This window comes from Argiope bruennichi, chromosome X2 (genome assembly GCF_947563725.1).
Source record: "Argiope bruennichi chromosome X2, qqArgBrue1.1, whole genome shotgun sequence".
Lineage (NCBI taxonomy): Eukaryota > Metazoa > Arthropoda > Arachnida > Araneae > Araneidae > Argiope > Argiope bruennichi.
Genome location: NC_079163.1, coordinates 30,867,613 through 30,889,669, shown reverse-complemented (window position 1 = coordinate 30,889,669; position 22,057 = coordinate 30,867,613). Strand labels below are relative to the sequence as shown.

At 29.8% G+C, this 22,057-nt stretch overlaps 1 protein-coding gene across 1 annotated transcript in view; it reads left to right on the top strand.

Annotated features, from left to right (window-relative positions):
* Positions 1 to 22,057, top strand: part of LOC129960510 (MFS-type transporter SLC18B1-like) — a 107,022-nt gene that overhangs the window by 59,952 nt on the left and 25,013 nt on the right. The window contains exons 7-9 of the mRNA XM_056073986.1: positions 1,159 to 1,246; positions 2,597 to 2,736; positions 19,888 to 19,986. Coding sequence (XP_055929961.1) covers positions 1,159 to 1,246; positions 2,597 to 2,736; positions 19,888 to 19,986 — 327 coding nt within the window. The remainder of the gene's footprint in view (positions 1 to 1,158; positions 1,247 to 2,596; positions 2,737 to 19,887; positions 19,987 to 22,057) is intronic.

The window sequence follows — 22,057 nt, the reverse complement described above, 5'->3', positions numbered from 1 at the left end:
ATTTTCTAAGTTTTACGTGTTTTTCACAATTTTAAGAATAAAAAAAGTTTTATTTTACGTATCATTTATATATTTAATATGCAATTTTATTATATCATAAAAAACAGAATTGCGCGTTGTTACATACGCTTAGAGTTGAGAAGAATAGGATGGCGCATGGAGTGCTCCAACTTGTCCCGAATGTTCCTCGAAAGTACCATAATAAGCACAGAGGATTAAAAAATATTTTATTTTCGCTTACTGGTGTTATCAATCATCAATACATAATTTATAATGCTCACTTTTCGTACGAAGGAATTATGCCCTTTCTATAAAAAAGGATAAAGTTGAAAATATCATAATTCCATTAGTAATTATCAAATTCGCCGCTTGAAAATTATGATTGGTAAATCTTTTTATACATCCCACTTAAATAATAGTTCATTTTTACCTTTTATAAAGGAAATTTAGGATTCTGTCATGTCTGGGATTATAAAATTAGGATATGTATTGCAGAAATGTATGACGAAAAGGATTAGCTAAAAAATGATATCACATTTAATAGCGAAGCAGGAAATTTGGTATTAAGAACCGAGAACTATGACACATAATTTCTTCACTAATCACTTTAAGATTTCTTTTATTTCTGACAAAAGTGAATCATAATGCTCGTACAGCATTATCCTTCTTATATTTTCAACAAAACCGAGGAATTGACGTGTAAATTGGCAGAAAATGAAAATCATGTAATTAAGTAGTAATTAGTGTAAGCGAACTTCCACTAATTACCGCTTAAAATTAATCTGACGGAATCAACGAAAAGTGCTGTCAATAGTGGCAAAACATTAAAAACGGAAGCGTAAATGCTGGGTAATACTAAGTTTATTGTATATATATATATATATATTCTTTACATACTAAATAATCTGAACCATACAATAATTTATCTAAAGCCGTTATATTTAGTTTTTGCTATTAATTAAAAATATTAGTACAAAAATAATTCATTAGTATGGCGAGTTTAGCTTTACTCTTAATTATTAAATACTATACAAATATTTGCGCTCAGAAATAAGAGTTTTTCATAGACGTGGTTTACTGTTTTTTTGCCATGCCACGTTTTGTATCTAAAGTAGTTTGAAGCAAAAATTAAGTAATATTCTTGCATTATTTTTCCAGGCAATCAACTTCAGTGTCCCATTTTATGGTGTAGGCGCCTTACTATGTCTTTGTGCGCTGTTATTAGGCTTAATGCTTCCAGAACCAGGCAAGTTATTCATCTATTTTAAAAATATGAAAATAGTAGTGTATTGATAGTAATAGTCTTCATTTAAATAATTTTAATTTTACTGAAGTAGTGGATGTGTTTTCCAATTATTTATATGAGGAGCATCCAAATGAAAATCAGCCAATGATTCTAATTGCCTCATTTCATATGGTAAAATGTTGAGATTTCTATGGCAGATGACTGCGTATGTCAGGAGAAATTTGATATGAAATAGTTTGTGGCGGTATGTCATTAATCGAAACAGAAAGGACAAAACAAGGTACGTAACTCCAAGGATTCCTCTAAATAAGCTCAGCGCATAGTAATCCAATTTTTGTAGACAGAAAATGTTAGTCAAACTAACATTTACCATCAAATGTTAATTGAACTAAGTTTTGTTGCGAAGTGTATTTCTTATTGGTGTTGTGATTTTCACGCTAATGATGTGTGGCTGACCTACACGTGGATGTCAGCTGTGTTCTTGAGCCCATGATTAAAATCATCGCACATCGGAAAACTGAACTATGTGGCATAAGCACAGTCCCATACACATTCTTCATTGAACATTAAATTCAACAAGCATCTTTTACTGACAAAAATTGGATTGCAACGCTTTAAACCTATTTAAAGGAATCTATGGGTGGACTATATATATATTTATCGCTTCTATCTCACCCATCCGTGTTTATTGGCACTTAGTGTTTATTGTCCTTCACTGACACAACCACTCCGCGTACCAGTCCATGTTTCTCATGACCTAGCAATCATCTGCCAAAGAGATCTCATAATTTTTTTTTATGTGGAATAATACCGTTATTAACATTCATATATTTCAATGATATATTTTTCACATATTCATATACATCCTTCATTAGTCTTTAAATATCGATTCTCCAAACATCTTTAGAGACAAAAATTGGACTGCTGCGTGCTAAACCCGTTTAGAGAAACCCATGAATGGCGTAAATTGTTTTGTCTTTTCTGTTTTATCTATCGATGCACCGCCATAAACCGTTTTGTACCAAGTTACTCCTGATATAACATCAATCTACAAAACAGATCTTCCACATAGAATAAAGGCGCTAAAAATGTTCGCGTATATTTTTTGCTAATTAACATTTATGTTAACCATAATTTAGAAGTTCTAAACAATAGATGGAATTGAATCACTAATAATTTGTATATCTTGTTAATTACTTGAAATTCTCTGTACTCACATAGCTTCATTTTATTACTGGAATTAAAGATTCATTACAAGAATACTTGAAATAAAGATAAAAAGCATTTGATTTTTAAGACAAAATTTTTGAAAACTGCCTTTTTATTAAACACATATGTCTGTTATTGCAGATCAAAGGCTTTCGATTAAAGATATTCCTTTTATATCTTGGATGAAGAAGTCAAGAATGCTTATTTATTTCCTGGTGGTATTCTCGACATTTAATTACATTGGCTTTTTAACTGTTACATTAGAGCCTTATTTACGGCAGGTAAGTTACTCAGGAATTTTCCTGTAAAAATGATTTTACAAGCGTCATCTATCAAGTACAGTTTTTGTTCAAGTAATAATAGACCATGCATGTTCTTATGAAATTAGGCTTTCTAATGAAAAATCGAGTTGTTTAATTTAGTGCATTTCGTAAAAATTGCTTTCCTTAACTCACAATGGAGGGAAAAAATGTTTATCTGTTACATTATTATTTGAACTCTGTAAGCAAAAAAAAAAAAAAAATTCTTATCCAAATGTTATTTTCTTTCCAATGTAAAAAGGGAAAACTCTATAACCCCTTTTTTTTTTGCTTCATTATTATCAAGGCTTCTATTGCTTAACCCTTAGAAACCTGATTTTACAAATTAAATTTTTAAAAATATCAATGTGTTCATTGCAATAGGCAGATAAAGGGAAAAATAATTTTAAAAAAATCACAATACATATTTATAATATATTCTACCAGGAAGTATTAAAATTTATACGCACCAAATAGCAAGATTTTTTTCAAGCAAAACAAGCCCTTGCTAAAAATAATTATATTATAGTAAAAATAAAATACTCACTTACCTCAAAAGTATTTTTATTTTTCGGAAAAATGAAATGCGTCAAAGATTTATTCCATTAAACTTTTTCTAAAAAAATGTCACTAGTTCAGTATGGCTGGAAAACAAAATGTCATATTATTTGAACAATTTTGATAGCTGACGTTCATTTTTTTAAACTTTTGTTCAAAAGAATATTATGCATTTTTAACATAAACACAGCCAAATATTAAAAACAAACCAACTGCAAGTGTACAGTTCGATTTCAAAATCCAGTATAAAATTTCAAATTTAGGGTATTTAAAGGTTAATTTTACCATTTTGTATTCAATTTGCGTCCACCTGAAAAGGATAAACTCTCTAAATAAACTAATAACAAAAACATTTTTTCTCTGAAATTAAATACCTTTTCAAATAATTTAAAACATATAAAATATATAAAGAGAGACAGATAGTTTCATATCATTAGTATCAAAAATATTTAAAATTGAGGTATTTCATAAACATAAAGACAGCGTCTTAAATCAGAAATGCTGAAAAACTGTTTGAAAGTTTAAAAAAAAAAAAGGTGTCAGATAATTGACTAATTTATTTTGTTATATTTTTAACTACTATTTTTAAATACAACTATTTTTGTATTGGTATTGTCCATTCTTTATTAAAATAAGTAGAGAATTGTCCTTTTTTGTCATTGAGGGAAGTATATTGTTGACTTTCAAGAAGAAAGAGTGCTGATTCTGAGAGTAAAAGAATTTATACTTTTGGGATAAATTTTATTCATGTTAATATCTTTTGCTGAATAAAAACTGTTTTATCTGCAGTGATGGTGTGATACTAAGGTCTGGATGATGAGTCCAGAGACTTTTAAGTTCGAAACGCAATTCTGACCAAAAATACAGCATGTATGCGGGTCTCACGCATGTTTGATCTAAAGCAAAGATCAAACGTCCTTCACTGGTGCAGTGTGCATACCTAGTGAGTAAGGCATTTCTCAGGCATTGTTATTATCGTCTAATCTTGTCTCAAAATGACGTCCAAAATAGCCCTGTTATTGTTTCAAAACCAGAATAATAGAGTTAAAAATCAATACATAAGCAATTTGAAAAATATTAATTTTTTTATAATATCTAAAAAAGAAATACGACACAAAATCTTTATCAAAATTAAGATAATACGTATTTACTAAAAGGATATGGAGGTATGAAAAGGTTATTTTGATTTTTGAAAACCAAGCTGTCATTTTTAGAATATTTTTTTAACTAAAGTATTTTTATATTTTCTACGACTTTTTTATTTTACTAACACCTTTGTAATTATTTAATTCATTTTTAATTTATAATGGTTTTCAAAAAATAATTTTGAATGTAACTTATTAGGTTAAAAGCAATTTCCATACGGCCTCAAACTTTAGGTATTTTTTATAGATCATATATATATTTTTTAATCCCAGTTTAAATCTTAAGTATAGGTAACAACCTTTCGGGAAGAATACAATTTTATGAGCTGGTTTCTTTCAGGTTAGAAAAAATAAATAAATAAAAGTTAATTTTACTATTTAGCTAAAGAACTGCTAGCTCAGCCTTAAACTTTCAATATTACTATTTTTAGAGAATTTTTTTTGTTTAGACTATCACTTAAGATGAAACAAAAATGTTGTTTTATATAAATCCAACAATTACTGATATTTTTGAAATTAACTTTTCTTTGTGGTGAAAACACTCTTTGCAAATAGTTTATCGTGGTAACGAAAAACAGTTGTCTGGAAAATGTGTTGGTCGTCTTGGTAACAACTCAAGCAGAACAAAGAATCTCTGAAATTAATTACACGCCAGATCCTATCGATTTTTTTTTTTCCTCTCTCAGAAAATGCGGGAGGCCGGAGTAATCGATATTCCTACTGCAAGCAAACATTTGGATAGATAACAAATGAAACAAACGTGGGTTGCACTTTTGCAGCTTTCAGCTGTTGAACGACAGCTGATATTAGAAGGTTTCACTCCTCGAGATTTTATTAAAAAAGTCATTACATCGAAGTAATGAAATTACTGTCGTGCGCTGTTATCCTCAGTCCTTTCCTTGAATGTAAATGCTCAAAAGGGGTCATTGTCCAAAATGCAGAAAAGAAAGAATGTTAAAAATATCAAACAAATATTGATGAAAATAAGATTTAAGAATGCATGAATAAAAATTAGAATAGAATAATGCATGTTTAGTTTATTGATATATACTAGTACTGGGGAAATTGTGAAACTGACAAAAAATGCGATTGTAAATTTATTTTTTTATTTTTCTCTACAAGAACATTTACTTATCTTTCCGGTTAGGTAATTCCTGTTTCTTAAAATTCAAAATATTTATGCCCGGAATATCAATGCTATAATACAACTCACAATAATTTAAATATCTCATGAAGCAACTACGTTTCTTGTGTGAGTGTTAAGTACTCCGAAATTAATACAAACTCAAATTTTTCTGCTATTTAACGAATAGTTGTTTTAAACAACGATATCTTTGTAGTCACAAAAAGTGGCGTAAAAATACAAAATGAATAAACATTTCAATCAAATTACATTTTTACTAATATTACATGTTACATATATTTTTAAAACATTGTGTTCCACTAAAATAATAATCTTGGATTTTAAAAAAACTGTTTTGGAATATAAATCAACCATCATTTTTATATTCCAGATAAAGTGTAGGTACTGTCTTCTATTAGATGGCGTTACTATGCTTTCTATTAGATGGCGTTACTATTCCATGTTTCTTTTAAAAGATTGGTACCATACATTAATATTTCTCTCACCGAGGACAGATTGGAATTGGGAAAGTGTCGTTGAATCATTGGAATTTCCCAAATGTAAACAGAAACACGTGATTGCTATTATAAAGAGAAACATGTGCTCATTTTGAAGTAGTTCGTATAATTAATACTCTCGTTTGGTTTGGGAATTTAATTCTAGCAGTGTTTTATTCCTCTCATTCATTTTTGTAGTCAGTACTGAAAGACCACTTATTTTTCCACGGAAGGGGGGGAGGGATACGTAAATTTATGAATGATGAATCTTTGGATTTTTCCGATGATAGTAACAAAACATTAATTTATGATAAAATGAGTGAAGATAAAAGATGAGACTCCACAATGAATGCAAATTGTATGATATCGGATTCAACGCTGATCTGCGTTTTAAGATTTTTCTTACGGATTTGAAACATGTATAATTACAATTTTCTAGTAGTATTTTAAAATGCTACATAAACATATTTATTTTTTCTTATATTTTTATAATTTGCATCAATAATCTGGTGTTACTTTAAGTATAATACTATCAGTCATAGTAATATATATATATATAATATTATTTTGAATATTAAATATCAAGCATTTTAATTAATTTTTTAATTATCCTTGAAAATATAATATATATTGTTACATATTTAAAATTTGTAGCATTTCTCTGTAAAGGGTTCATTTTATGAATTAGTATATACATTTTCCCGAAATATAACGGGCGTTAGGCTTAGCCGTAGAAAGTGTTCCGGAGAAACTATACGGTTAGTCGGCACTTGCCAGCCTCGTCACGAGGGAGCATTTCCGCGCGCATCCGTCGTGATGGGGGCAAGGAAGCTAGGATTTCTCGGCAACAAAAATAAGTGAAATTTGAATTGTAAATAAAGGATTTTTTAAAGTAACTATTATATCAAAAAAATTTAATATAAGTAGGTAAAATGAGCCGTTTTCTCTAATAAACAACATAAAAATATTTATTAATAAATGGCAAATCGAAATTGATTTGTGATGCTAAAATTTAGAAGTTTATAACTATAAATCAGTGAACTTAGAATAAAACCACACCAAAATTCGTATAGTATGTGAATACAGGTTCAATATTACAGTGATTATTTTTTTCATTTCAATATATTTAAAATAAATATTCTTAAAAAGCTGAATATCGTATTACTTGAAAATCTAAAAAATACATGACATTTTTCATGATAAATAACCTATTAAAATATACTACTGAGTAGAAATAAATAAAAGTTAACAGATGCATCATACTTGCATATATTGTAGTAATAAAATTTCATATTAGTTTAATAAAAATAATGTTATATATGCTTATCAAAATTTGAGAAAAAAATATTTTGAGAAAATGGCTAAAAAGTATCTTTTCATTATAGGGACTTTTGTTAAATACATTTCTAAAAATTCATGAATTAACTTTCAGTTTTTCAAACCTATGCACGTCGCGCATTTCTGTAAATAGCGGAATGCCTCTTCTTTTAAGAGATTAAAGCTGATAGATCGATTTTTTTAAGGAACAAACTGTGCTAGTTCCTTAACTTTCATTTATCGCTCTCATTATGTTTCAACACAGTTTTAATTGTAATAGTATTTTAATTGGAAAAGAAATGTTTTAGTACCGAAGCATGTCTGATAAGAAATTCTAGTCTCTAATTTTTTTAAAAAACCCCTCAATGTCAGTTACCTGAAATCTTTTATATTTTAGAGGTTATTAAAGATAAGAGCAAGGTCAAGGATATCCAATCAACGAGTGCGTCCATGTGGATTGATTTGCTGACGTCAGATGACGCTCTTCGCTTGAAGATTAAGTAAACAGAAGTCGGGTATTAGAAAATAGATAATAAATCAATTGACCATATTCACGATTTTGGAGTAGATCGCGCGTGAAAAAATTAAACAAACTAAAAATTTACAGATTTCGTTTTCGTCTAAAAGAAAATTTCATCTTAGTGGCTAAACTGATAATTTAATAACAAATCAAAAAGGATTTATAGAAGTTACTGAAAGCTTTTTTATTAAAAAGTTTCGCAGTTTTAAATTAGATCGAACGTGAAAGAGTTAAACAAGCTTAAATTAAATGATTTCTCATTATTTAAGTTTGGTTAAGGTATATTTATTATTATTATTCATCTAACAAAATTTTCATCCATTTAGATATACAATAAATTGATCATGAATCAAAACGGATTTATACAATGTGCAGAAATCAATTTTTACTCTAAAGGGAAATCGATTTTCTCCGTGAAAAATATATAAAAAAATAATCTACTTAACATGCCGCCTTAAAATTTAAAATATGAATTGTATTTTCAACACATTCTTACCTCGAAATTTTCCTGTAGACACAATCCAAAAAAGAAATAATATAATATAAAATAAACGAAACGATGAAATAATGAATTATTAATAAACAAAAATCGAAAAAAAATTAAATGAGTTGAAAAAATATTTATAACGTAATTTGCTTTCACATTTATTATTTATCATTAAATTACATTAATCCATATTGGTCATAATAGGGCAATTATATATATATATATGCAAGAAATTATAACGGAGAATTTAAATTAGATTTATCCACATTTGTCATAATTGACAGATCATATTCTAAATGTAGTAAAAATTGTAATGTAGAATTTAAATTAGATTTATCCACATTCGTCATAATAGACAGATCATCTACTATAAACAGTAAAATTGTGATGGAGAATTTAAATTAGATTTACCCACATATGCCATAATAGATGGATTATTTGCTATATATAGTAAAAATTGTAATGGAGAATTTAAATTAGGTTTATCCACATTTGTCATAATAGTAAAATCAGTTACTATATATAGTAAAAATTGTAATGAAAAATTCTTTAAAAACTAACTTTAAAAAAAAAAATATTAAGTCTTTTAACTCTTTCCCTGTAAGTTAAAAAAAATTAAATAACGCGACAATTGGAGGCATTTTATTTAATTCTGGGAGGAAGAATTAGAAAACTCAACTGTCTCAACAAATCCGAGACGTCTGATTCCCTTAGGAGACACTACTTCATTTCATTTCGTTAACCAGATTAGGATAACCGTATTCTACGTTCTTAGAAACAGCTGGGAGATTTTATATAATAATCTTACATAAAAGATTTAGATATAATTATCTCAATCTGGTAAATTTAATTCAATCCGGGACATATTTCTTATCCAAGGAAGAAAATCGATATTTGAGTCTACCTAGGCTAATCCGCAACGTTGATATAAAAAAAAAGAGGTGGAGCCATCGATATAACGCCATGAGGGTGAGGGTTGTGAGCGTGTATTCTCGCTCCCCTTTCACCTTTCTGTTCATCCGCTACCCACCTACCTGTCAGAGTCGGGAAATCGCTCCTTTATTTCTGCATCATTGTAACATTTGAGAGGAGAGTCTCGCCTCCGTTTCCGTCAATAAATTTTTTATTATAACATGGAAAATGGCAAATTTATAATTGGCGACAATGTTGACTAACAGACATAATGTTTTATATAATTGGTCTTTTTTGGTTTGTTTGTTAGGTTGAAATCAAATGTCTTTACAGAAAACATAAAATGTTATAGAATTTAGCATTAGCAATTAAGAACTACATTAGGTTAATAAATAATAGCGATAAAAATAAGTTATAGGGAAAAGATGTTAATTAATTGGAAAAGAACTATTTTCTTTAAGTAAAATAACGCGAAACATTTCCAAGATCCTTCCTTGTAGGAAGGGAGGGGAAAGCGCAATAACAAAATATAGGTCACGATGTCAAAAAGAAGACTAAAATTTAATTAGCCTGTCCAATTACTGAATTGAATAACTGACATTAAAATAAATTCTTTGAAGATAAAAATAAAATATCAATTTTTTTTAAAAAGTTGCATCTAAGTCATATAAAACTTACATAGATATTAATTATTTAAAATTTTTAAACTCGTTAGATTGGAGAAAATTATCAAAACTAATTTTAGGAATCCAAATAATATAAAATTCAAATGAATCAATCATCATAGTTTCATTAAAAAACTGTGCATATATTTATGATTCAGATATATATTTTATTATTATAAATTATACTGGATATTCAATGGGTAGTAACGGATTATTAATTAAAATTTATACCTGATATAAATTTTGAATCATCTAGAAACTTGATTATTTGCGTATGTTCTTTGTTTTCCATATTGTTTTATGATTAAAGGATACAAAGAATAAAATCTTGAAAAAAAGTTTTTTTTTTTCTGTCAAATTCTTTTTAAAATAATATTTTAATGATATGGAAATATTCAATATAAAAATATTTAATGAATTCATTTGTTTGCCTTTTTATTTATATTCTTTTATTTGTTTTATCTATTTTTTATCGGTTTTAACACCAAACTGAGTGAATTTTACATTTTTTCATTTTATTTGTCTCATTAATTTCTTTAGAAGTTTAATATTTAAATATACGATACGTTATTCGAATTCAATGAATTGTAAACAACAAAAATAATACTCATCTCAGTTTATGGTGTTGATTTTTATTTTAAAACTTTCATTCTTTGCTTAAAAACGTAAAAACAAAAATCTATTATTTACTTCATGAAAAAAAAAAAATTAATTTAGAAGAGAAAATCTTCTCTCTCTGTGATTTAGGGATGACTTTTCATTTCAATAAATTTCACAAGTTAGTTTAAACTTGTTTGTGTTTCGAAATAAATATCATATAATAAGACATTATTTTGCTCCCAATTTTCTTTCTTATTTTCATCCCAAATATTGTGAGGAATTTCCGTTGAAATGGTTTAAACCAATATGATTTACTGAACAACTTTTACAGACAAAGATTGACTTTATTCTTCCACGAAGTTAATTAATTTCTCAGAAAGAAAAAAAATCGAAAGTCGCCACTCTCACTTTAAGAATTCACGATATAAACTATGGATAGGAACAATTAATGGATTAACACACGTCCCCCCCCCCTTTTTTTTTCTTCCTCTCTCAGTTTCTTCAATATTAGTCAGCAAAAATAAACCAGAAATCTATTCTAGTTTAAAATATTTTATCAGAATTATATAATAAATACTGCAAATTAAATTTCTTGTCGTTTCATATAAATTAGTCAGTAGTATAGGGACAATTTATTTTATTCTATCACCTTTTTATTATGGATGGCTTTAAGCGGTGACAAGCGGTATGAAGGTTTTATTTTCAAGGAGCAACGTTAAGTCGGACGCCTGGGACACCATACCCCCTTCCCTACGCTACTGTAGTCAGTGGTTTAATTAATTTTTACGCATGTGTGTACAACAGTGATTGCAAGAACAATTGCTTGCGCATGGATTGTATCACCACTTTTTTTTTTTTTTCCTAGACAGTAGGTGGTTGGGGGCGGAAAAGGCTCTTGCAAACGCATTCCGAGGAGAAAGAAAAAATAAATAAAAATATAAAAAATATTCCCAGCTCAAAACTTGAGGAATACTCCCATCTTTAAATCAGAGGGGAAGCGAGGGTAAGGGGTACCCTGGCAACAGGTCGGGGCGCTGCTTTATGACGTCACAACTTGTTGGATTTTCTTGCTCTGTGATTGGCTTGCTGTGTCATGCGTCAGCTGTCTCCAGGCAACGCATCACCCAATTATTAATGACGTCAAATATGAGAGAAATGGGCTTCTGTTTGTAGGGGGCGTTGGCGTAGGGCATCCCATTTTTTTTTCTTTATTTTTTGTGTATTCAACAGCATTTAACAGCAAAAATATGAAATTTACGTATGATTATTATTGTCACGGGAATTCATATTCTTTTCCCACAAGGTCACTGCTCTAATCTACATCGTCATTAATGAAAGCGTTGCATAGTTAATTTCATCGCCCAAAGCAAGAGAGACAAAAAAAGACCACACCAAATAGGTCAGTTCAAAACACGTTTCTGTTCTCGAAAGTATTTCGTCCATTACGATAAAGATAGTGGTATCAAAGCAGTTGCCATCTTTAGTTCTCTGTTGTTTATACCTCAAATGAGCTACGCGTGTCAAAAATGCAAATATAAATATTTTTAAGTATTTCTTTCATTTCTGTTGATTACAAATTCAGTCAAGATTCTGTGTATTTATTAATAACTTAACAATTTAAAAATTAATTTTATTAAAAAAAACATTTATCATTGAATTATTACAACGCGAAAATAATTCAGTGGTAAATTATAAAGTTAATAATAAATAAATCATAAAGTTTCAGACATGGAAGGAAAAAAAATCCGGATCCTAGTTGTTCTAAAGTGGGTTTATTAAGTAATTAACTAATTTAGAAGCATTAAATTTATTTTGAAGTATTACATGAATTATTCATTCTCTGATAATACAGTTATCTGAAAATTGCAATCGTATCGACCAATCTTCTGTATAAAAATATACTTGTTATAAAAATGGATTTTGTTTGTTGCGTTTAATAAAATGGCTGTCTGGCATAACTACTGTTTATAATAATTTCAGTCTGTTGAGATTGTAATATGATAATAATACTTCACAAAAAAAAAATTCATATTTTAGATTTGAGAGAAATATTTGAGAAACCTGCAACTTCTGAAACATTCAACACAACACTTCTGAAACATTCAACCTGAAGAAAAACATTCAGCACAAAGGATATTGAACTACCGGCATTATGAAAATTAGACTACAATATCATAGATTACAGACAAGCCGATTAAAAAGATATTATCAGTCTATTTGCCAAATAAATAAATTTGTAAATATAAATTCACTGAATAAAAAAAAAATATTAGGATAATATTCAAACTCTATCAAACATAAATGGTCAGCGCCCTATCCGTTTCATTACGTGCAGTCAATTATTGCTGTATTTATAGACACCGAACATCTGCATAAATAATATTGTATATTGTCAAGCAGTTATGTGTATTATAAGTAAATAAATGTCACGAAAATAAATCTAAAATAAGCCATTAACATGTTAATTAAATTTAAAAAAATATGTAGAATTGTGGAACTAAATCCATCAAATAATTAAATGTGGAGCCTCATTTGTGCACTCCTTGAGGCCGTAAAATGCACACATTTGTCACTGATACAAGGTCAAATGAGACTTGTAAGGGCGTTTAGGCCATGCAAGTTGAAAAGTCTTTTTCCTCTTCTCAGTTTCCAAGTTATAAATTTTTTATTGTTTTTTTAAATTATTTTTTTAATTAAATATCCATATAAGTAAGTTTTAATGGTTTATACATATATAAACAGTTAAAAGACAATATTATAATAAACTGATATGACAAAGCATATTTATGCGTTTGTCATAATTATATGTTTTACCATCAAAATAGATTATTTCAGTATTTCGTGAATAAGAAATAAATTTAAAATAAAAATTATTCTAGACAGAATGTTAAAAAATGACATAAAAACTTTGATAAAAAGTTTTTCTGGTTTGTTAAATAGGAAGTCAATAAATAACTGCAATAATTTGAACTACGCTGATCTGCAAGCGAACTTATTAGCAGGTTTTAAAAAATCTTATGAATCTCTGAAATTTAAAAGATACTTGATATTTTTCCTTATTTGCATGATTTTTATTATTTGTGTAGAGTATACTGTCATTATAAATCAAATGAAAGCCCATAATTAACCCTTTATTTGGCATGATTGCTCAGAAGCAGCGTGTGTTTTTATTGGCTCTTATGGGCAATCCACAGCTATTTGCCAATTAAAGAGCTAATTTACCCAGAGTATCTGAGAAAATATAGAAGCCGCAGTGGCATGGTGATAAGGTCTCGGCTTCAGAACCGGAGGGTTTCAGGTGCGAGACCCGATTCAGCCGAAAAACCGTCGTGTAAGCGGGTCTGGGGCAAGTTAAATCCGTCGGGACCAAACGTCCTCCCTCTGGTGAGATGCGGAAGCTTGGAGAGAGGGTGCCAGCTAATTTATCGTCTTCGTCATCTGACCGCGGTTTAAAATTACGAGATCCTTCCCAAAGTAGCCCTAGTGTTTGTTTAAAACGGGGCGCTAATATAACTAAACTAAACTTACCCAGACGCTATAAGTTTCGCATAGTTGTCTGTTTGAATATCCGGCTATGCATTGAGACGATCCTTTGACGCAATTCATTACATCATCACTTGATCTCAACTTCATATAATGGTGTTTGAATATAGTAAATGAATTAATGAACGATGCATGTATATGTGAAAGTGTTAGAAGTGTATATTATGAAGAAGTATAGATGCCGAGCAGTCTGGAGGGATGATAGATAACCCAAATTTTGTAAAAATCCCAATTTAGTATAGATTATAGATAAAAATCCCAATTTAGTATAGATTTTCCCAAATTTAGTAAAAATCCCAATTTAGTATAGATTATAGATAAAAATCCCCAATTTAGTATAGATTTTCCCAAATTTAGTAAAAATATTAATTTAAAATATATCATTAACATATTAAAAATGTATTGAAATGTGAAACAAAATTGATCAATTTAATATGCAGAGCCTACGGCCCTAAATACTCAAACCCGTCATTGTTTCTAATGACTAAAACATTCAAAATCTTTTTTATCATAGTAAGAAATATTTTCATTTAATAGTAGTTAAAGGATTTATAATTGATATTATTGAACTTAAAAGGAGGAATATTCCGAAAAATATTAAATTACCATGCCTGTTAGATTTTAAATCGGCTAATTTTGACGAAGTATTATGTAACTTTTTACGCTTAGATAAAACTAACTACGCTAGTTGTAACACTCAACTATGCCAATCCTGCTGACATATGTTTTTCTTTCCCATTCTCCTACTTGGCTACTGGCCAGGCTACCTGAATATAATTATCTCCTTCATAATAAAGAGAGGGTTCGCGTGTGTTTTGGAACTCTACTGGGGGACTATCTCCATTTGCGAATTTTTTAAAAGCAGCTGATGAACTGTATCCAAATTGCTTATTTTAATGCATGTTTGTTCTATGTTCTTCTCATTGATATGCTCTACTATCTATATTATCTTAATTAGTCGCTGAAACATACATCTCTAGAATACTCATTCAAATCTAGACAACACAAAAAATTATTTGCTTGTTTTCTTTCGTCTAGAGCAAGAACCCAATCGAAACCTTAACTAATATTAAAATTCGAAGTATTCTTAATGATTTAATTAAATTATTAGAGAATTTCTGTGTTTATCAAATTACTGTATTTGCAATAATACATTTGTCCGTAGATAATACGCCCGAATTCTATAAACTATTGCTATTTGGCTTTACTTTGGATTCAACTAATGTACTGGATATTATTAAAATAATAGTCAGATGATGATCTTAATATGTTGTGTATTAAATTCTTACGAAACGGATAATATGACCTAGTTCACACACGATTTGTGTCGAGCAAGTTATTAATGACACAAAACGTCGAAGAAGCGATTAATAGCTTGAAGTATGCTGATAGCATTTGAGTTGTGCCAATGACAAATTTCCTACTAGAGCTACTAGGTTAAGGTAGATCCGTAATCAAAGCCGTTAAAAAGGTGTCGCTAACTTTATTAACTTATTATTAGTTATTATAAGTTATTCTTTATTAAGTGCTCATTAAATTATTGTATTTATAATGTTACATTTCCCCTTAGATAATACACCCAAGTTCTATAAACTATTGCCATTTGGTTTTGCCTTGAATTCAAGTACTGTTATGGATATTATTAAAAGAATAGTCAATATGATTATCTTAATATGTTGTGTATTAAATTCTTACGAAACGGATAATATGATCTAGTTCACACACGATTTGTGACGGGCAAGTCATTAAAAACACAAAACGTCGGAAAAGCGATTAACAGCGCGAAGTATGCTGATAGCAGCTGGTTGTACCACTGGCAAATTCTATACTAGACAGTTGCCTAGAGCCACTAGGTTAAGGTAGATTCGTACGCGAGGCAATTAAAATTTTTCATTAATTTAGCTGCCAAATAAATAAATATTTAGGAAATACAATTTCTATGAATAATTAAATAATAGGATAATACTATCACTTCGTCAAATATAATTAGTCAGATTCTTGTATGCTTTATTACGCTTACTTAGTTATTACAATATTTATAAAATCTGAGGTAATAAAATCTGAGAATCTTAAATAATAGTGAGTACAAATGGAGATGCTATGTAATCATGAATTATAAAATATATAAATAAAAACATCCATTTTCGCAAAATTACTTAGATATAAAAATAATTAATCTAAAATAAATCGTTACCTTGATAAATTTGAGATCTGTTGAAATATGAACCTAAATTGATCATTTTATTAAAAGAAGGGCTTCATAGCTTACATTGCTTAAGGTTGCAAAATGCCTGAATCCACCAGTGTATATACACATATACTTCCAGTTCTATTTCGATTTCCTTCAGACTTCTATGAAAACTGCTGAAGAAAAGTGTCATTAATTGCTTTTCTAATTTCTCAAAAGTAGGGCGACAACCAGAAAGGGCAAAAGGGGTTTAAATGTCCCAAGAGTCAAACTTATAAAACGTCTAGATAATATTATGTTTTTATATTTTTCCTGAGCTTCTTAAGTCCATATAAAGAACATTTATTTCGCTTTCTAACTTCATGACAAAACGGCAGAAAAAAAAAAAGGATTTATGCACTGGATGCCTCCTACATTTGCTACGTCTTTGCAACTAAGTAACAAAAATGACTCGTGTTATTATGACTTTGCTTTTACTAGACAAATTATTTGTCAAAAAGGACTATTTTAATTTTTTATCTGTTTTCTGAATTCTTATACACTTACGCTGGTTGCATTTAGTTAGTAACAGTATTGGCGACATGACTTTTATGTATTGGGCAGCACTTCTTTTAAGAAATTCAGGTAAAAGCACGATTCAAATTCCCTATGTCTTACACAAAAAAGTAGTGTGACAAAACAGCATATCAAAGTAGAAACAAATCTACGTTAACGGCAATCTACTAAGTCTTTAACAGCGATCTACTAAGCCGTTTTCGTCAATTTTATTTGAATCAAAACTAATATAAAATCTTACGCCAGGTTGTTCATTGTTCTTTAACTTTCTTATCCTTATAAGTCAGCCATAACTTCGTACAGTCTTATGAAATGTATATATTATTGTATCTAAGTTTCTTATCTCATGCAAATTAAGCACCTCAAATACAATGATAAGTTTCTGCGTAAATAAATAGATAAACGATATCCTTGAAGGTACATTAATGGCTAAAGGTTTCATCACCAATGATGGGATAAACCTTCTTGTGAGAGCTCGACACCTGATAATAGAACCTGTTTTATGTGATTCAGTAAATCGTGCTAAGCCCGTCATTCACGTGCAGTCCACGCCACGCATATCGTTTTCTACACCAAAATCGGTCCTCAATATAAAGACATTTCAGAATTCTTATGGTGTACAGAGGAGGGCTGGATATGTGACCCTCTTTAATTTCCTTCACACCGCGCCATTTGGAATAGACATTGCCGGTACATTGAGGAAGTGCTGGGGGAGGGTATAATAAGTGCATATATGTGGGAGGTTGCATGCAGAATGAAGGGAGCTGTACAGTGTATCGTTTTAGTACACTCTACTTCACGATACATTCACAGAGGAAATCGTTGAAGGGGAGAAGGGGAGATTAAGGCAGAGTTATTGTAATGGATTGTCACGGGTAGGGATTGCAATACCGGACCAAAATTTCAATACCGGTATTCGGTATTTTTTAGATCGTAATACCGGGATACCGGTTTTAATACCGGTATTAGAAATTTTAGAAAAAGAAAGAAAATGCAGGTGTTTCTTTGTTTTATTTGCCAGTTTTATTAGAGAGGGTAAATATTAAAAAAAAAAATTGCAACTTATAAATTATAACAGCATATAAAGAATCACAAAAAAGTAAAGGAACAACTTATTTATTTAAATCACAAAAAAAGTGTAAATATCACTATTCAGTCTGTGGTACTATTACAAATTTTTGAAATGTGATCTTAAAAAACATAATGCATCAATTGTACTGTCTTTAAGCCTGAAAAGTAATTTTGTGTGAAAATTACCAACTGTCGAAAACGCTCTTTCGGCATCTACGCTAGTTGGTGATACTGTTAGCAATGCACGATATACTTTTTCCAAGTATTTACCTCTAAATCCCTCATTTTCAAATAAATCAATTTCTCGTCGGATGGTTTTGGATATAGCTGATTTCTGTATTGTATTTTGGTTCATTTATTTTTTATTTTTTTATTTATCGCTCATTCTAATTTTTGCTCAAGAGACAATTCCTTTTCATTATCTACATTAGTGTCATCATAATCTTCGATAACTACCGAATTCTTCCGAATGTGGATAGATTTGTGGGTAAAAAATTTTAAGAAAATTTACTATAAAAATCAAGTTTAAATTGATTATTTTCTTTTCTTCTTTTTCATTTTTATTTTTAAAATCATTATAATTATATAAATACCATAAGACATTTTCTATTTCGGTATGCCTAGTGATGTGTGCTGTTCTTTCATGACTGCAACATGAAATTTATTGTTGCATTAGCTGTTAATAAATTAAAATCTCTCCGACATAATGCCTCTATAGTCAGTTTTATTGGAAGTAGAGCTGATATAGTTCTGGATATTAAGTCGAATTCACTATCTGAAATTTAATTTACAGGTTTAAGTCGATTATTGCTTTTTGGATTGGGTTTCTAAATTTCAAAAATCGGGAATTCTAAATTTCAAAAATTATTAGAAGTAAACTGTTCTAACGTGTCTTAGAATCTATTATTAACATATATTCAGTTTTATTTTCAGTTAGTATATATTTTTGTAATATGGCATTTTTTGTAGGGGAACGTTTAAATATCTTAACAATTTTTCGAACTTTATAAATTATAGGAAGCTATTCTTGATGGGTTAATATTTCATCCTCATTAGCAATATCGTCTTCAACAGTTATATTGTCATTATCTTCATTGTCAATATCACTCTCACTCTCTTCAAAGTCGGAATCCGAAGTTTCTATATCCACAATATTTGGATTCTTCTGTTCTTTATTTTTTTAGACATCTATTACTCCTATTTGAATTCCATGAGAAAAGCACAATTGCTGATTTGCACCAATCAATTTTCCAACTTTTTTCATAACTGTTGCTCCATTAGTAGTTACGGATACAATATCCCTCTTTCAGGGATAATGCATGTTTCGTTAATTATATTTAAGCAATTAATTAAGCCATTAATTAGCTAATTAATTTCGCCCGTTAGGGAGACATAAAAACAAAAACGTATACTATTTTGCTATGTTGGCGATCCCTGAACATATAGTGGAGACAATTAAAAAAATTTCTAGTAAATACCGAAAAACCGGTATTTAAACTTGTGAATACCGGTATTACGAAATTGTAAAATGGCTCAAAATACCGGTATTCGGTATCCCGGTATACCGGTATTGCAATCCCTAGTCACGGGTACTCGCGAATGAATGGCCTAATGGACGAAATAAAAAGTGAAATAGCGTAGAGTACCATCACGCTATTGGTGTGGGCTACAATGGCAGTGAAAGACTGGCTTTTTTGTCTACAAATATCCCGTTATACTGTCAGACCGCATACTGTGACTGTTCGGCAGTTTCTCATTTATAGTTATGTTAATTTTGCCTTGAAAAATTTCTCTATTTACTTTTTATGTCAGTAATATGCAAACTACGCACATGAGTTCAGATCTTTTTTTTTTTTTTAATTACTCTTCCTTTTGGAACATATCTTGATAAATATACCATTTGATGGAGCATTTAATAAAATAATATATTTCTTATATTATTGTTTTTGTAGTTTCATTTAAGTAAATTATTCCATGGAGTCTTGTTTTCGATCCCTGCCTTTTCCTGTGGCCTTTCTGCTCCAGGCTGGACATGGGTGTCTAAAAAAGGAGTAAGTAGACGTTTTTCTATTATTCAGTATACAGGATTGAACAATAATTCGTGGAAATAAATGGTTTTATAACTCAGAAAATGACTGTAATGCCGTCTGAGATTATGTGAACACACTAAAAAAAGTATCTGTAATGCTTATGATGCAATAACAAACAATTACTCATTCTATCATGCTACTTTAATTCATTAAATTGTTGAGGTATTACGCACTATATTGAAAGAAAATCATTTATAGCAGCATAATCAGAACGTGGAGATGTTTATATAAAAAATGAAACTGAAGTAACAACATGCTACCTTTCACCGTTTGTTGTATGCAAAACAATAGTAATTTATAATCCTTGAATAAAAGAATATCGTCAAAAGTAAAAGCATTCTCTGTGACTAAAATAAACAATAACTTTTTTCGGACATACAAACGTAATTAGGCCTGATAAAATGAAATGAACTGAACGAAAACGGAACAAACAGAAATAGACAATCTGATTAGGGTTTTTTATTCCAGCAGTTCTTTTTTTAACTCTTAAACAAAATTTTGAAAGAACAGTTTCTAGCTCTTTAACAATTCATAAAAATGGAAAAAACTAATTCCTGAATAATTACTGAAAAAAGTGAAACACTTATGCTTTAAACTTGAAAGCAACGTATGGTGGTTGAGGTGACTTATGGTACTTTACAAGCCCAATGACAGTTATCTGCCAGCGATTTCTTTTGATCGTCTTTTGTTTTTTCAGTAGCGCCAAGAGTGCAACTTAGCAACTCACACGTCAAAATCCTTTTTATGGGGCGGACTTCATTCATGCATTTCATTCATTCATCCACAGATCGTAATTTAGACCTGAATCAGAGAACGATCACCTCTGCACCAGGTGAACCTCTGTGATACCTGCATACTCATTTCTCTTCACTATAAGTCGAAACTAAACAGAAAACATACTTATTGAGAATGTGTGTGTGTGTGTGTGTGTGTGTGTGTGTGTGTGTGTGTGTGTGTGTGTGTGTGTGTGTGTGTGTGTGTGTGTGTGTGTGTGTGTGTGTGTGGAAGAAATATAAAATTACGTGATATAAATTTCACAATTAGATTTTGAAAGATATTTTCTAGACTTAGGAAAGGGAAATGTAGGTATCTTCGAAAGAATGCTTTTTTATCCCTACACTAGGAGCGTTAGAACCTGTTGAAGTAAGCAACTTATAGAGCGCGTGTGGAATTGGGTCAGGAAATACGAGAACATTTTACAATGAAGTTAATATGTGCTAAAGTAAGAAGAAATCCGGTGTCGAAATACTCAACTGGTTTAACCCTGCTTTCTGTTTGCATTTACACCACGAATGTAGCGTTCGGGTCAATATGACTCGATTCAGAAAACTAATCTTTCTTGCAGTAAATGACAGGTGCCATTTAAGAAACGGTTTAAACAGTAGTAATGTAAGTTTTAAAATAGATCTAATAATATAAAATAACATCTATAAAAACAAAACAAAAAATATTTGAAATTGAAACTTACAATAATAATATAAAGCATCTATAAAAATAACAGAAAAATATTCAAAATTGAAACTTACCTTTATTTACAATTTAAACATTGATATCTTACATGATATTTGTAAATGGGATTCTTACAATTCTAGCATAACATATTCGTTTTGTTGTCATTGCTTGATGAACAGAGATTGCACCTTGCACGTTTGAAACACAATGAAGATTTTACCTTTTCTCTGTATTCGTTTCATTATTTTGATTGAGTCCTCACTTCTTGGTAGGTGTGGCCTTGCTTCAATGTGTGGAAAAATGAGTGATTTTCCCAATTCTTCCAAAAATAGCCCTCGTTTAGCCAATTTGTTTTCGTTCCATTCTCTATGTATTGAAGTCCATCGAACAAATGGATTGTACGCAGACGTATCAAACATGTTATAGAATACTATCATGGGTCAGCGATTTGTTTTCTTTTACAAGTGTATGTGTTTAAAAGTTGGTCGAGAGTATCCAAGCCCCCTTTAGTTGAATTTTAATCTAAAATTATTAATGGATTTTGTCAGTTCTGTTCCTAACTTCTTTGTCATGATACAAA